This window comes from Rhincodon typus, chromosome 12 (assembly GCF_021869965.1).
Source record: "Rhincodon typus isolate 14 chromosome 12, sRhiTyp1.1, whole genome shotgun sequence".
In the NCBI taxonomy this organism is placed as follows: domain Eukaryota; kingdom Metazoa; phylum Chordata; class Chondrichthyes; order Orectolobiformes; family Rhincodontidae; genus Rhincodon; species Rhincodon typus.
In genome coordinates, this window is record NC_063343.1 from 48,714,736 (window position 1) to 48,729,670 (window position 14,935).

Consider the following 14,935-nt stretch of genomic DNA (forward strand, 5'->3'; position numbering starts at 1 on the left):
GTTAGTTAAACAAGAAACAAAAAGTCCAATGTTAAGGCTAAAACTATCCATATTAAGTTTCAATAAAGTACAATATGAAATTCAGTTCCTGTGCAATCCAATTGAGCAAAAAATACAGACAATTGTTATGTGAAAAATCAATATGATTAGTTCCTTGATGTAAGCAGTGCTCATCATTAGAAAGATTGCAGCCCATTGTAGATGTTTGTCTAAAACACTACAGTCATCAATAAAAGCAAACTATATCTGCTTTCTTCTACCTCATTACCAGAATTTATTTCACTTGTATTCTAGCCATAGCAAACACACCACCAGATCTTGCAGATATGAATAAACATTTTCCTGTATATGTTTGCTTCAAAATTAATCAAACATTTCTACCTAGATATGGGAATACAGCCATGTGAAAGGTACTTGTTCAGTAACACTTCTGAAAAAACAAAAGCTACAACTTTAAAGAAGATTCTGTGCCATAAATTTGGTCTGAGCTTTTGGCTTAAACTGAATGAAAACAACAGATCTGACCAAATGTTCATTTTACAGAAGCAGAATTTTGGCCTAAAACAAAAAGATATTGAATTCAGAGAAAGACACAAGCTCCCAAATTCAGTTCCTAAATTGAGTGCATTGAATGTTCCGATGTACCTTGCAGGAGTGGCACAATGCTACTTCATTCCAGGTTAAGGAAAGGAAAATCAGCTAATAGTTGTTGCTCCTGTTACAATAAAGCAACTCCACCGCTGGAAAGTGCTAGCATAGATCTTGGACCAGTTTCGGGCTTGGCCACAAGGTCTTCTCCAACAAAAACATATTATACCAGAATTTTAGGTCAGGCATGAGGAATGGACATTTCTGGATGATGTATCAGAGCATGACTGTTCCCTACAGTACAGCAGCAGAGGACAACCAAGGATTGAAGGGAGTCAGGGTAAATAGAGTTCACAAAATAAAAAGATACATGATCAAGTTACTTGATATCAGACTGGTAATCTTTGCAAATGTGTTCAACACCAGAAAAGCTCAGCAGGTCTGGCAGCATCTGTGAAGAATAACACTTCCCTGGATCTAGGTTGGAGGAAGGGTTACTCGACCCAAAACGTTAACTCTGATTTCTCTCCACAGATGCTGCCAGACCTGCTGAGCTTATCCAATAATTTCAGTTTGTTTCTGACTTATAGCATCTGCAGTTCTTTCAGTTTTTATTTTTCCAATACCACTATTTGTTTGAAGTCCTTTGCTAAGGATTTATGATGCAGCCCAATTTGAAACAAGTAACAAATATCAGTTCTCCACGTGTGGCTTTTCTGCTTCTAGGTATGGCTTGGATACTAACTGAAATTTAAATTATGGCACGCAGTCTCAGTCAGAATTCAGATCTCAAAAGGCAAAAACAAAAAACTTTTTTTTTTAATTATTTTTAAATATAAAAAATCCAGAAGGCACATGTTTAAAAGCTTATACTCTGGAATTGGGATACACAGCTACGACTTCATATCCCTCTGGAGGCTGCACTCTTGCTTTTGCATGGGTCTCACAGTATAGTTGCTCTTCGATGAAAAAGTAGCCTTTCTGCTTCAGGTTTAATCCACAGTCAGAACACATGAAACACGCTGGGTGGTACAATTTCTCTCGTGCCTTAACCACAGCCCCACTGGAAAGAGCAAAACAAAATGTCAAAACAAAAAGACAGTTAAAGGAGAAATGATTCAGAAGAATAAACCAAAATTTTCCTTGTTTTGTGGAATAAATTAGAAAAGCCAAAACTAATACAAGGCATATTTGTTTCACACTTCTATTAGTGAACGTAGTCAACATCAAGTTGAAACATTCAAATGTGTTCTGATTGAACCTGATGTTGCAGTGGTTTCAGTCAGAAAAAGATGAAACTTAATCAAATCTTGGGTGAAAAGGGCTTAAACGCTACCATTTGAGATCACAGAAGTAAACAAGAGCTTTTCAAACATTTCAAATCAAGCCGGCGGCTTTGATCTGGACAACGTCAAGGTTTTTGAGTGTTGTCAGAGCTGCACTCCAGAAGACTATTAAGATACAGAAGCAGAATTAGGCTATTCTATCATGGCTGATCTGTTTCTCAACCCCATTCTCCTGCCTTCTCCCTGTAATCGTTGAACCCCTTACCAATGAAGAACCTAGCTCTGTCTTAAATACACTCAATGGCTTGGCCTCCAGATTTCTGTGGCAATGAGCTCCACAGATTCACCGCTCTCTTATTTCAGTTCCAAAGGAACATCTCTTCATTCCAAGGCTGTGCCCTGAAGTTTTAGTCTCTTACTAGTGGAAACATCTCCATGTCCACTCTATCCAGGCTGTTCAGTATTCTGACAGTTTCAATGAGAATCCCCCCTCATCCTTCTGAACTCCACTGGATACTGACTCGGAGTCCTCAATCACTCCTCATGTGGCAAACCCTCCATCCCTGAGATCATTCTTGTAAACCTCCATTGAAATCCCTAAGGCCAGCACATCTTTCCTCAGATACTGGTCCAAAAAAACTGCTCACAATATTCCAAATGTGGTCTGACCACAGCCTTTTACAGCCTCAGCAGTACATCTCTGCCTTTGTGTTTCAAGAGAGCTAGAATACACATGCTAACATTGCATTTGCCTTCCTAACTGTTTACTGAGCCAGCACGTTAACCTCAAGACAGAATTCTGAACTTGGACTCGCAAGTCCCTTTGTGCTTCACATTTCCGAAGCCTTTCCCCTAGACTATGCCTCTATTCTTCCTACCAAAATGCATAACTATATTAATATCCCACATCAATCCCAAAATGTTGGCAAGAACAGTGAGAAAATGAGTATTTCATCACAACACTGTGTGAAAATCAAACAGCTGCTCTCCATCATTGTTATGGAGCCACAACATTTTAATAACATTGAAAGAGGCCATTTGGCCTAACTGGTTTGGCTAGTCATCAAACATCTATCCATTTATGTCCCATTTTCCTGCACTCGGATCATAGCCTTATATGAAATGACATTTCAAGAGCTCATCTAAATAGTTATTAAAGGTCTTGATAGTTCCTACCTCCAACCTTTTAAGGAGCAACTTCCAAATACTCAACCTTCTGGGTAAAAAACAAAATTTCACAAAATTGCCTCTAAACCTCCTGTGCCTTACCTTAAAGGTGTGTTCCCTGTTTGTTGACCCCTCTAAGAGGGGAGGTTTCTCCCGTTCTACCTGGTCTTTACCCCTCAACCTTCTCTGCTCTAAAGAAAACAGACCCAGCTTATCTAGTCTCTCCTGGTACGCGAATCGAACCAGCCCAAGCAACAACCTGGTGAATCTCCTCTTCACTGTCTCTAGTACAATCACAGTGATCCCATAGTGTGGTGACCAGAACTACTCCAGCTGGGCCAAACTAAAGTTATATATGGCTCCATAATACCCTACCTGCTCTTGACTAATAATGGCAAGTTTTCCATATACCTCCTTAACTACTTTATCTACCTGTCCCACTGCCTTCAACACTCCACTGCAACGCATACCACATACTCAAATTAACATTTTCTTGAAGGTGTTGAACTAAATCGCAGCAACCAAGCTTCCACTCATTAAAGAGTCTGAGTTTACACACTTGCAGGCTATCAATAATGAGAACCACTGTGGCCAAACCTAAAATTATTTGTCATCCCCCACATGGATCACAAGATGCAGTTGAGTTCAGAAACTCAAAAACTAGCTTTTCTTTACAAGTTCAGGCTAGCATCATACGACTGAGTTCAGCCAAATTAGCACGCACCAAACTTAAATGTCCTACTGAAGCTCTTCATACTTACACTATGCCAGTCTCACATCTAGTGCACTGTGGTAACTTCTGTAGTGTGGGTGCAGAACTGTTGAACTTTGTTACTGGAGATTTTACACTTTTGGTGATAGCTGGCCTTTCACTTTTCTCACCTACAAGAAATTTTACAGGAACATATTTAGAACTGAATTGAGGTTTGGATTTTACATGCTAGGAGTTACAAGTTACAGTTCAAAAAGTGTACACATATCAAAAAGGTAGCCCAAAAGTGGCCAGTTCCCAATCATGCACTCCATGTTTAAACCGCAGGGTCTATTTGGTTAAAGCATGATTTTCTATTAAATAGATAATTTGCATACTGACAACATAAATTTATCACAATGTTCACAATCACTTTCAATTAGCAACTTCAGCAATGCAGCAGAAAATATAAAATCTACCACAAAGCTGTGAAAATCATTAAGGAGTTCCAGTAATGTTCTGAAGTAGTCATAATTACAATTTGGAGTTTTAAAAACATGGCCTGAAACATTGGTTGGGAAATTGAGATTCCTTTTGGTTACACATCAACCACATAAAGGACTGACAGAATTGACAGAGGTTCCCTATGGGGAAGGGTCAATGGAATCAAACACCTTTCAGGCAACTTAAAGTGGCCACCAGCAGGACTTTTCTGCAAACGAAGTCCCCCTCAGCAGCAGTAGTGCCACTAGCTTAGAGCTATTGGCCAATAGGAGGCCAGCTACTCTTCATCCCACAAACACCAGTGGAATCAATGGCTTCTGGTCACAATGCACCATGTCTAGCAGATGGGGATCCACCAGGATCCCAGGTTCATCAGGTACACTAGGCCAAAAGGTAAGTAAGTAAGGTGATGGGGGGGCGGGTGCGGGTGGGGAAGCAATGAACGACAGTCATGGGGTGGATGGCAAGTCACGAGGCAAGGCAGTGTATGGCTTTCAGAGGTTCAGGGTCCACTCTCCTGCATGGTGACAGCTGTGTCAATTTGGCACAGTTCCTTATCACAAAGGATCACTAACAGTCCAGAAGGTCAATGACAATCCCCATAGCGGCCTTCCAAAAGGTACAGGATGGCATGCTACTCCTATTGAATTTCTAAGCAACCATTCAGTTGCAACAGGTGCCAGTTTAATGAGTGACACTGGCTCATTTAGGAACCTAAATTAACAATCACACAAGCTGGTACCCAGGAATCCCATAATAGTTCTCTCATGTACATTTTTGGCCACTGCAACTGGCTGCATTCAATTCAGAACTTTCAACTCCACACCAAACAAAGTCTGACAGCTGATTTCCAAAAAAAAACACAAAAAGCCCAAGAGAGATCTAGTGATCTCTAACAAAAACTTTGCCACTCTTGCTATGAACTTCTTTGTTGGGGATTCTATGACTGTAGCTGGAGTGATGTCATCAAGTTGTCCAAACAGCCAATCACATTAAAAATAAACCTAAAGAAAGCAAGAAGTGCTGATGCTGGAGTCAGAGACATCAGTATGGAGCTGGAGGAACTCAGCAGGCCAGGCAGTAAATTGATGCTACCTGGCCTGCTGAGCTCCTCCAGATCCATACTGTGTTGTCTCAAAAATGAACCCAAGGCAGCCAACCAAAAAGAAAACCACTAAAATCAAGTGGTTTCAAACAAAAAAAAAGTGCACATAACAAGGTAAAGATTGGGATACTTGCAGTGAAGGTAGAAGCTGAAATATAATGAAAACCTTTTGAAATAAAAATTGTTCACCGAATTTCGTAATCAGGTTTCAAGTAATTTCAGGGACAAATCTGTTCTTCAGCAACACTTGCTGTTCTGAATGCCATTGAAAACAGTTATTCATTCATGAGAGGAGGGTGTTGCTGGCCACACGAGCATTTATTGCCCATACCCAAATGCCCAGAGGGCAGTTCGGAGTCAACTACATTGCTGTGGGTCTGGAGTCACATGTAGGCTAGACCAGGTAAGGATGGCAGTTTCCTTCCCTAAAGTGCATTAGTGAACCAGATGTGTTCTTTTTTGGACAATCGACAATGGATTCATTGTCATCATTAGACTCTTGATTCCAGATTCTCTTTCTTGAATTCAGATTCCACCACCTGCTGTGGTAGGATTTGAACCCAGGTCCCCAGAAAATTAGCCGAGTTTTTGGATTATTGGTCTAGCGATAATACTACTAGGTCATTGCCCCACTGTCTGTTTGAAGGTGTAATGCTTTATAAGGTTTCCGTCTGGGGTGGAGGTGTGCCGGGTTTAGCAAGGGAGGTCTGTTCAATACATCATGTGACAGTGAGGTGAAGGATAGAGTTATGCATTTGCTTGTACTAGATTCTGAAGACAGCCCAGTTTCTAAACTTGAATGACAGTGAAAACTGACAGTTCACCATAAAAACACCTCACCAAATCTAGGCCAATGAGTATTAGCTCCTGATGTTGTGGTTGAAGGAACCTCGGAAGTGATCACCTGGCTAGCGGACCAGAATTACGACTTGTTAAAAACAATTAAGTACAAAGAACAAAGTACATTCTTGAATAATAAAGTTCTCACATTAGATAATAAGGACCAGAGAAGCGATGAAGAGTCAGTTGCTTTCAACAAACTGTGCAGAGTTTGCAATTGCACGTGTTCAACAACTGAGAGCGCAACATTTATTCCCACTTTTGGTCATTTGAAAGAATCAAAAAAGGTGGTGAAAGAGACCTTCATCACTGCTGCTCTCTGAAAATCTGCCGTGACCAGTTTTCCTGATCAATTACAATAACATACTTTTCATTCATTTGCACCTTTCTAAGTTCGTTGCTGGGTTAATTTAGTGAGTGCAGCTTGGTGGAGGTCTGGAATATTTGATGCACACACAGCTGCCAATGGATAGGTGGCAGCAGCAATGGGGTGGTGTTGATTGGTGGGGGAAAAAAAGAAAGAGAAAGAGAAGAAGGAAAAAAAGGAAGAGAGTGGGCTCAAACTGTTTTCTCTTAATTCCTTCAGCCAGGTCAAGAGAAATACCCATAGGAGTGGGACGGCTTGGGAAGGATGGATGTGCGAATCAGGATTAAGGAAGCAATATTGTAATAAAAGTTTTATTGCATGTGTCCTATGTATCTCAGTTAGTTGTTAGGTCAGTTTATAGCTATCTGAAATTTGAAATACATTTTTTTTTATTTTAAGACCAACATATCGAATTTTGAATGTTTAAAGAGCTAGCAAAAAGCAATTTCATCATAAGATACAAAGGCCTATCCTTCATTCATTTACTCGGTATTACCTGTCTGCTCTGCCTCCAGCAGGCCCTGTAGTATTTTGAAAGATCCAGACTGTTTAGGTTCTGAAGCTGGCTCCTCACCATCCTGAAGCATCTTATAAACATCTGATTCAGTGTCAACCTCATTCCACAGCTTTGGTGATAACTTTGGTGGATCAGTGCTGTTTGAAAACAAAAACCTTTGGCATTAAATATGGGGAAATCAATTAACACAACTGGATTTGGAGATTAGATTTCTACAATTGATTAGATTGAAATGAACCAAAATTATTTTCCATCCTGCAATTCTGAAAAAATGATAACCCATGTACAACAATGGCACTCTTGTATGGGAATGTGCAGATTTTTCTGTAAATCTGCTCACCCAATTCTGTTGCATTGCAGCATCTGTTATATCGCTGAAACCATTAGAGACTCATTAGCAAAAGAGATTGACACGAGATGAATCCCTCCCCAAATAGGCAACAGCGACACACAGGTGGTTAGAAGACAGCGAATAAGCCAGCCAGTCAACTAAGAGAAAGTCTAAAGAGGAATTAAAATCCTGTGAATACTGGAAATATAAAAAGGAAATGAATCCTCAATTGTGGAGACAGCAACAGTGTTAAGTGTTTCAGGTTGACGACTTCCCATTAGAAATACAAAATCAGAAATTTAATAGTTTATAAACAAAAACCAGGCAGAAATGTTGGGAGAGGGCAGAAATAAAAATGGGAAATCTGCTACAGGGTAGAGAAGCAAGAGAAATTACATAACACGAACGGCAGTATGAGGGGAAAATGGGGTGGTGATTGGACAATTGTTGAACAAATGTGGGCTCAGGGAGGTGCAAGAGGTACAGTAGAAATCAGTACTCCAGCGCACACTGTAATCACCATTTCTGTTCTTGGGCAATCTAAATCTGTTGAAATCAAAAAAGATGAAGATGCAAGGCTGTAATGCACTTAAAAGAAGAGGTGTCATTCCTACAGTTTGTGTTGAGCTTAAATAAAATAACGTAGAGGGTCAAAGAGATCAGAATGGAATGGATAATTAAAGAAAATAAATCAATCAATCACAAGTTCAGGCTCATCCACGCATACTCAATGCTTTGGTGAGCAAATCCAGTCACTTGATGGGTGTTTGGCTTCCTCAGTGTACGGGAGACTGGATTCAAAACAGCAAATACAGTTCATGAAATTAGAAAGATTGGTACAGGAGTATGCCATTTAGCCCATGGGTGGTTTCATGTTTTGAGACCAGTTGCAGAGGTGGGGTTAAAAGAGAGAAGGGGATTTTAGCTTGGGGTGGATCAGGTTCTCATTGATAAAGCTCTTCACAGATCATTACTTATTTGCGCCCAGGTAAAATGCCCACTTTATTGGTAGGAAACTCTGTTGTGGTGTTCCGAGTTCCAATCTCCAGGCTGTATACTTAAGGAGGCACCCAGACAGGGCTCGATTCTCTAAAACCAGACAGCATCACTCAATCTCTGCTCATTATCCCCATCCTCTCCTGGAGATGTCAGAGACCAAGCAAAAGGTAGAAATGCATTTTAGCAATGCTTCCCTAAAAGTTCTCCTGAAGTTTGTCTAGGAGGAGGGAAGTTCTTTTTCCTAGGAGGCAACAGAAGGCCACCCCGACAGGCAAAGGCAGCCTAGAGAGGGGTGTCTGTGGATGTCACCGCTGAAAACACTGAACCACCTTTCATGCGGAAATCTTTTAACAATGACTGGCATGTGGTTCAGCTTGAAAAGAGGCATCAGGGATCTCCCACTGACAATTCAGCTGGTGCCAAGACACCTAATACCATTAAATTTCACCAAGAGAGAAGAGGTGACGGGGAAAAAGAAAATTCAACTGTAAACTTGCAATTTTGATCACCTTCAACATTAGTACGAGCTCAGCTCATTAAAGGAATTGTAATAAAATCCAATGAGTTATTTTAAAAAAAACAAACAAACAGTCAGATAGGCTGGGATTTTCTTTTTTCTTTTAAAAAAAAAACTGGCGCCTAGGAGTTTGATGTGTGACCTTATAGAGGTTTATAAAGTCAAGAGGGGCATAGCAAAGATCTTTTCCCTATGGTGGGGGAGTTCAGAACCAAGAGGCATATTTTTAAACGGGAGAGGAGAAAGTTTTAAAAAAAAGGATGAGAGGCAACTTTTTTTTTTATTTTACACAGTGGTTTGTGTGTGGATCGAATTGCCAGAGGATGAGATGGATGCAGATACAGTTACAGCATTTGGATAAGTACATGAATAGGAAACATTTGGAGGAATTTGGGCCAAATGCAGGGAAATGGGGTTCATTTAGTTTGGGAACATGGTCAGTGTGGACTAGTTGGACTGAAGGGCTGTATGACTCGACGATGTCTCAAGTTGACCTCAGACATTTGCTGATTTCTGTCAAGGTGCAATAAAATGCCGATTTTTGATCTTGTTGGCAAGGGTTTGAGGGATGAGTGGAGCAAACTGGCCAGATTTCCCTGCCCTAAATGAATCCTTGCCGCAAAGTGTGTACATATTAAATGTTGTGAGGGGACAGGACCAACCTAAACGTTACCAGTGATTGAACAGCCTGCCAACATTTTACAACTGAACTCACATGGAGAGGTAATAGAGGGTCACCAAAGAACTGAACAATAAGTCCCTTGTTCAGGATATGATGGAAAGCTGGCAGAAGGATGACTAGAATTAGCAGGGCAAACAATTTTATTTACTTGTGGTTCACATGATATAAAAAGGAATTGATGAGAAAGAGCCAAGGGCAGAACTTGTATAAACTCACTTACAACTATCAAGTCGTTAAATTGTAAGACAATATTCAAAAACACTTTTATTTGGATTTCTACGTTACCGTAGAACCTCTAGAGTGTGGAAGCAGCACATTTGGCCCAATAGGTCCACAATGACCCTCCTAAGAGCACCCCAACCTGACTCAACCCCCTACCTAGCCCTGTAACCCTGCAGTTCCCAATCACTTTCTCCCTGTGTCTGTGCGGGTTTCCTCTGGGGTGCTCCGGTTTCCTCCCTCAGTCCAAACGATGTGTCAGTTAGGTGGATTGGTCATGCTAAATTACCCATAGTGTGCGATTGTCTGCACATCCCTGAGCAAGGGTGGAATTGAACCTCCCTGGCACTGAGATCCCACAGTGCCAACCACTGAGCCGCCATGCCATCCCTATCTATGAAATCTACTTTAAAATTTACAGAAAGGACAGAATTAGTCCAATAAAAATGGAAAACGTTAAGCATCAGTTATCAGGAGAAAAAGATGACATCGGGCACATTGTCCTCTGCTCAAGAATCAGAGACCGCTTCAGGGAAAATCATTCCAACAAAACGCACATCATAAATCCAAATGGAATTGATTCTTAGAGCCGAGTGCATGTTGTGCTCAAGTGTTGGTATTGCTCAGTAAAGTTAAACTTTAATATGTGGAACACAACCTTTGCCAGCTTTCTGTATTTTACAACTGCTTGGGGAAAAATAAACTCAAAGCGTCATTGTTTATTTACTTTCCCCTGCTGAGAGACAGTTCCATGTGGCACCAATCATGCTTCTGAATTGCCATTTTGCATGTGAGCTTAGACAAACAGTGTCAGAAAGCTATTTTACTGCAACAGGCATAATAACTGTGTTCACATCCAACAAATGCACGACACTGGAGTTACCAATTAGTGATCACAAGTATGAAACATTGCCATCTTTTCTGTTACCTAGCTGAGGGATTGAGAAGTCAATTACAATTATGTGATCAGGCAGAGATCTGAACACAAGACCTTCTAGAGCTATAAAACATCTAAAACGCATAGTTTTATTCAAATTCAAGAAATATAGTTTCAATTCTCATGCTGACTTGGAAAGCCTGTCTACTTATTCTCATGAATTGAAAAAAAACAAATAAAGCCTCAGGAGTACAAAAAAAAAAGCAAAATTTTCATTTTGCTGTGTTTACAGATTGTCACTATCAAATTACAAGTAGAAATGGTAGAATTCCTAAGATGGTTTAGTTGGAATAGAGCCATCCAGGCCATAAAGTCTACAGTTCCATTTCTTTTTTCTGGGGGGGCAGGGGTTGGAGAAGAAAGGGTTGTGGAGATGGATTCAAAAATCGACAGTCAATTTCCTGTACATCCCACATATCCAAGTAACTTCAGATACGCAGCATCAACCTTTATTTTTCCAACTTGCCTTTCACTCAACTTTTGACGCTAAAAATAATTCATACAGTCATATAGCATGGAAACAATCCCTTCGGTCCAATTGGTCCATGCCGACCATAATCCCAAACCAAAATAGTCCCAACTGCCTGTGCTTGGCCCATATCCCTCCAAACCTTTTATTCATGTACTTATCAAAGTGTCTTTTAAATGTTGTAACTACACCCACATCTACCACTTCCTCTGGAAGTTCATTCCACACACAAACCACTGTTTAAAAAAAAAAAATGCCCCTCATGTCTTTTTTTTTTTAAAAACCTTTCTCCTTTCACCTTAAAAATATGCCCACTAGTCTTGAAATCACCCAATAAAGGAAAAAGACACCTGTCATTCACCTTACCTATATCCTTTATGGATTTTAAAAAAAGCTATATATAAAAAAAAAGGTCATCCCTCAATCCACTGAAAATGTCCCAGCCTGTCTATCCTCGTCCTATAACTTCCATTCCGGCAACATCCCGAAACATTTTCTGAACCCTTTCCAACTTGATAATATCCTTCCTATAATCGGTTGGCCAGAACTAGACACAGTCCTCCAGAAAAGCCCTCACCAACATCCTGTACATTCTCAACGTGACTTCCAAACTTTAATAAACTTGTGAAAATCAGGTTTTGCAATTAGTTTTGAACAAAATATGTAGTAACTTGTAGTTTCTGATCAGATACTTAGTGGATAGAAAGGAGACTTCCTATAGCTGAATGAAGTTGATAGTACGCAGCTATGAGAAGAACACAATGCTCAGTGAGTTAAAGTGGAGTGAAAGACAAAGCTCTGTCTGGTGACTTTTCCACCATTCCATCACATTTACAAAGAGGATTGGTAATCTTATTTTGCAGTGATCATCAAGATATACTTACTGCTGAGGAGAGGTAACGTGAAGACCACTCAATTGCTTCTGTAAAGTGTGATTTACATTGTCATTAGTATAGAGTGCAGCAGGAGTGTTGTACTGTATACTTGCTGATTGCTTGGCTTCAACCGCAAAAGGCATTGGCTTTCTGTTATTTGAACTTCCAATGGGTCTGTAATCCTGCAGCACATGAAAGGAAAGAAAAGATAAATCGTGGGCTTCATACAGCGTGTAATTGCATTCCTAAGGAATATTAGGTTCTCAATGAATCATTGCATTTTGCATGAACAAGTCACTCAATTCTTCTTTAGCATTTTTCAGGCCAAAGTACTCATGCTTTTATATGGTTATTACATGTGCTGACTAGCTTTTAATCCCCTGTTCCTAATAGAGATCACTAAGGTAAAGTATTGCTTTCCTCTTAATGCCTTCAAAATGAAGAAAGTATTTCAGCCACACATTACTGACAACTATGACAGTAATAAACATCAAAATCAATGCTCTGAGAGTTAAAGCAAATGTCACATGTTATATCTGCAGCTGTCTCTCTTTAACAGAACTGATGGTACTGGAACGACCTAGAAGTTAGTTGGAAAATGTTTAGAAATTACTTCCGCATCCATTAATAATAGCACATTCTGGAAAAGTTAAAAAATGTAAATGATGTGGTTTAAAAAGGTCAAGCATGTGTTCAATGACGCAGTTGGATCAGGCATTACCATATCTTTTAAAAATTTTGGAATATTAATGCTCAGTCTGAGGAGTGACAGTCATGCAGAAAATAATGAAATAGTTTCTCCCTCTACTTTTAGATCTTGTAAAAAAAAGTTTCATGTCTGACACAAGGCAAAGAAAATAGCGCTATTTGTCAATGATCCCAATTTTGCTTTAGCATTTGCCAGTTCATGTTACTAGACAGAGGAGGGGGAACTGGAATTGTAGCCTGTCAACTCAATTTTTGACACCCTATTATTCTTCTTTCTGACTGTCATGCTAGTTAATACTATAACTGGTCTCTCTCCCTACACACTGTCATCTGTCCTTTCAAACCAGTCATCAACTGGTTAAACCCCAATGGAGCCATCAGACATTAAATGCAAATGCTTACCAGTCAACAAATGCAGCCCTTAATCCACTAATAACTAGCACATGAATTTCCTGATCGATGTGAAATTTAAGAACAAGATGTGAGTAGAGTGGGAATTTATTGCTCAGTAAAACAGATCAGCTTGGATGCCTTTTAAAAGAAGTGAAAGCATTTAACTGATTCCTTGCCTAAAAAAATGTATTCATAAGACTTGCTCTGTGAATATGACTTTTCTGCTTTACAATTAATTTCCAATTTGTTCTGCAATGTTGAGCTGTTGGCTTTGATCGCTATTTCCCTACCACCCATCTTCACTGCAGCTTAGGCACCTCTACCTTGGATCGATGATGAGAAACAAGGAAAGCAGTAACACCAACACCACCATGTGCAGCAGCACCAACAAGTGTCTCAGGGGCTCGCATTCAATCACGGCAGACCATAGCCTCCTGGAACATGGCTACCATCTAAGCTGCTCATCACCATCAAAGGTCAAAACTGCCCCAAGTTTCTTCAAAACTAGTTCCTTCCAGCTATCTGCTGGCTATAGCTGTAGAATTTCATAACCTACTGACCTGCAGGAAAATGCCATCTTTGCCACTTACAACTGAGTTGATATTGATCATGCCAGTTAGATGCGTAGGGTTATTATTTCCCATAGAAGCTGTGCATTTTCAGGCAGACAGACTACATGTGACAATCAGGATGCACTCAATCATTTGAAAGTACTTTTTAAAGGATTCCCCTCCATGCTCAGCTAGTATGTGACCACTGGAAGATCTTTATGGAGGTTAATGAAAGATATTCTCAAAACACTGCATCAAATCCTTCATTCTGAAATGGTCACACCCCTTGGAAGTCTTTGCACCTTCAGAGTTACCAGAGGGTTCTTTGGAGAAAAGACTTCCTTCTGATGACAATGGGGATTCCTATCACTAATGCACAAGACTTACAGGAGCCAGATGAAAACAAAAGAGGTTATCATCAAGTAAGCCATCAGGTTGAAGGTGTGATTCAGGTGCTCAGCTGGATCAAGATTGCCCTTCAACATGGAACAACAGGTTTGTCCAGAATGACCTGGCATCCTGACAAAGGAATGAAATAAATAAATAATTAATAAATGGAGCAAGAAAGAAAGAAAGAAAGAAAGAAAATAAAAGGCCATTTAGCCATCAAATGCATGGCTAGTTGACGAGTACCACTTAGATATGCACAGGAAGTGCCATTACCTACAAGGCTCCAGTCCAAGTACTTTTGGAATATGACAGTTTCTGCCTCTACCAACCTTTCAAGGAAGCGCTTTGCAGATCCCACCAATCTAATGGGGAGAAACAAAATTCTTTTGAATCCTTTTTACACCTTCAATCCTATATTTATGCCTTCTGGATTCAAGTCCCTCAAATCAAAGGAAAATAGGGTCTTCCTAGCTACCTTATCTTATATAATTTATAAAATTCAGTCAGGTCTTCTCTGTTCCAAATAAAACAATGCTAGACATCCAATCTTTTCTCATAACTAAAATCTTCCAGTCTAGGTCACAAGTCTCTTCTCCACTGAAATCAGATCTTTCCTTTAGTGCAAAATATGATCTGTAAACGTCTCAATCTTATCCTTAAGATTAAATGTCCAGACATACATAAATCACAAAAAGCAAAGACACAGTATCAAGCACTGAAAACCACAGTGGAGCCAGCCTTCCAGTCACAAAAACACACACAGGCACTATTTAGCTTTGCACCTGCCTCTAAGCCAATT

At 40.0% G+C, this 14,935-nt stretch overlaps 1 protein-coding gene across 1 annotated transcript in view; it reads right to left on the minus strand.

Annotated features, from left to right (window-relative positions):
- Positions 1–1,386: 1,386 nt before the first annotated feature.
- The window catches only part of LOC109918571 (PDZ and LIM domain protein 4-like), a 107,229-nt gene continuing 93,680 nt past the window's right edge, over positions 1,387–14,935 (minus strand). Inside the window, exons 4-7 of the mRNA XM_020518500.2 lie at positions 12,104–12,276; positions 7,045–7,202; positions 3,803–3,923; positions 1,387–1,651 (exon numbers count right to left, since the gene is read on the minus strand). Coding sequence (XP_020374089.1) covers positions 1,456–1,651; positions 3,803–3,923; positions 7,045–7,202; positions 12,104–12,276 — 648 coding nt within the window. The 3' untranslated portion in view covers positions 1,387–1,455. The remainder of the gene's footprint in view (positions 1,652–3,802; positions 3,924–7,044; positions 7,203–12,103; positions 12,277–14,935) is intronic.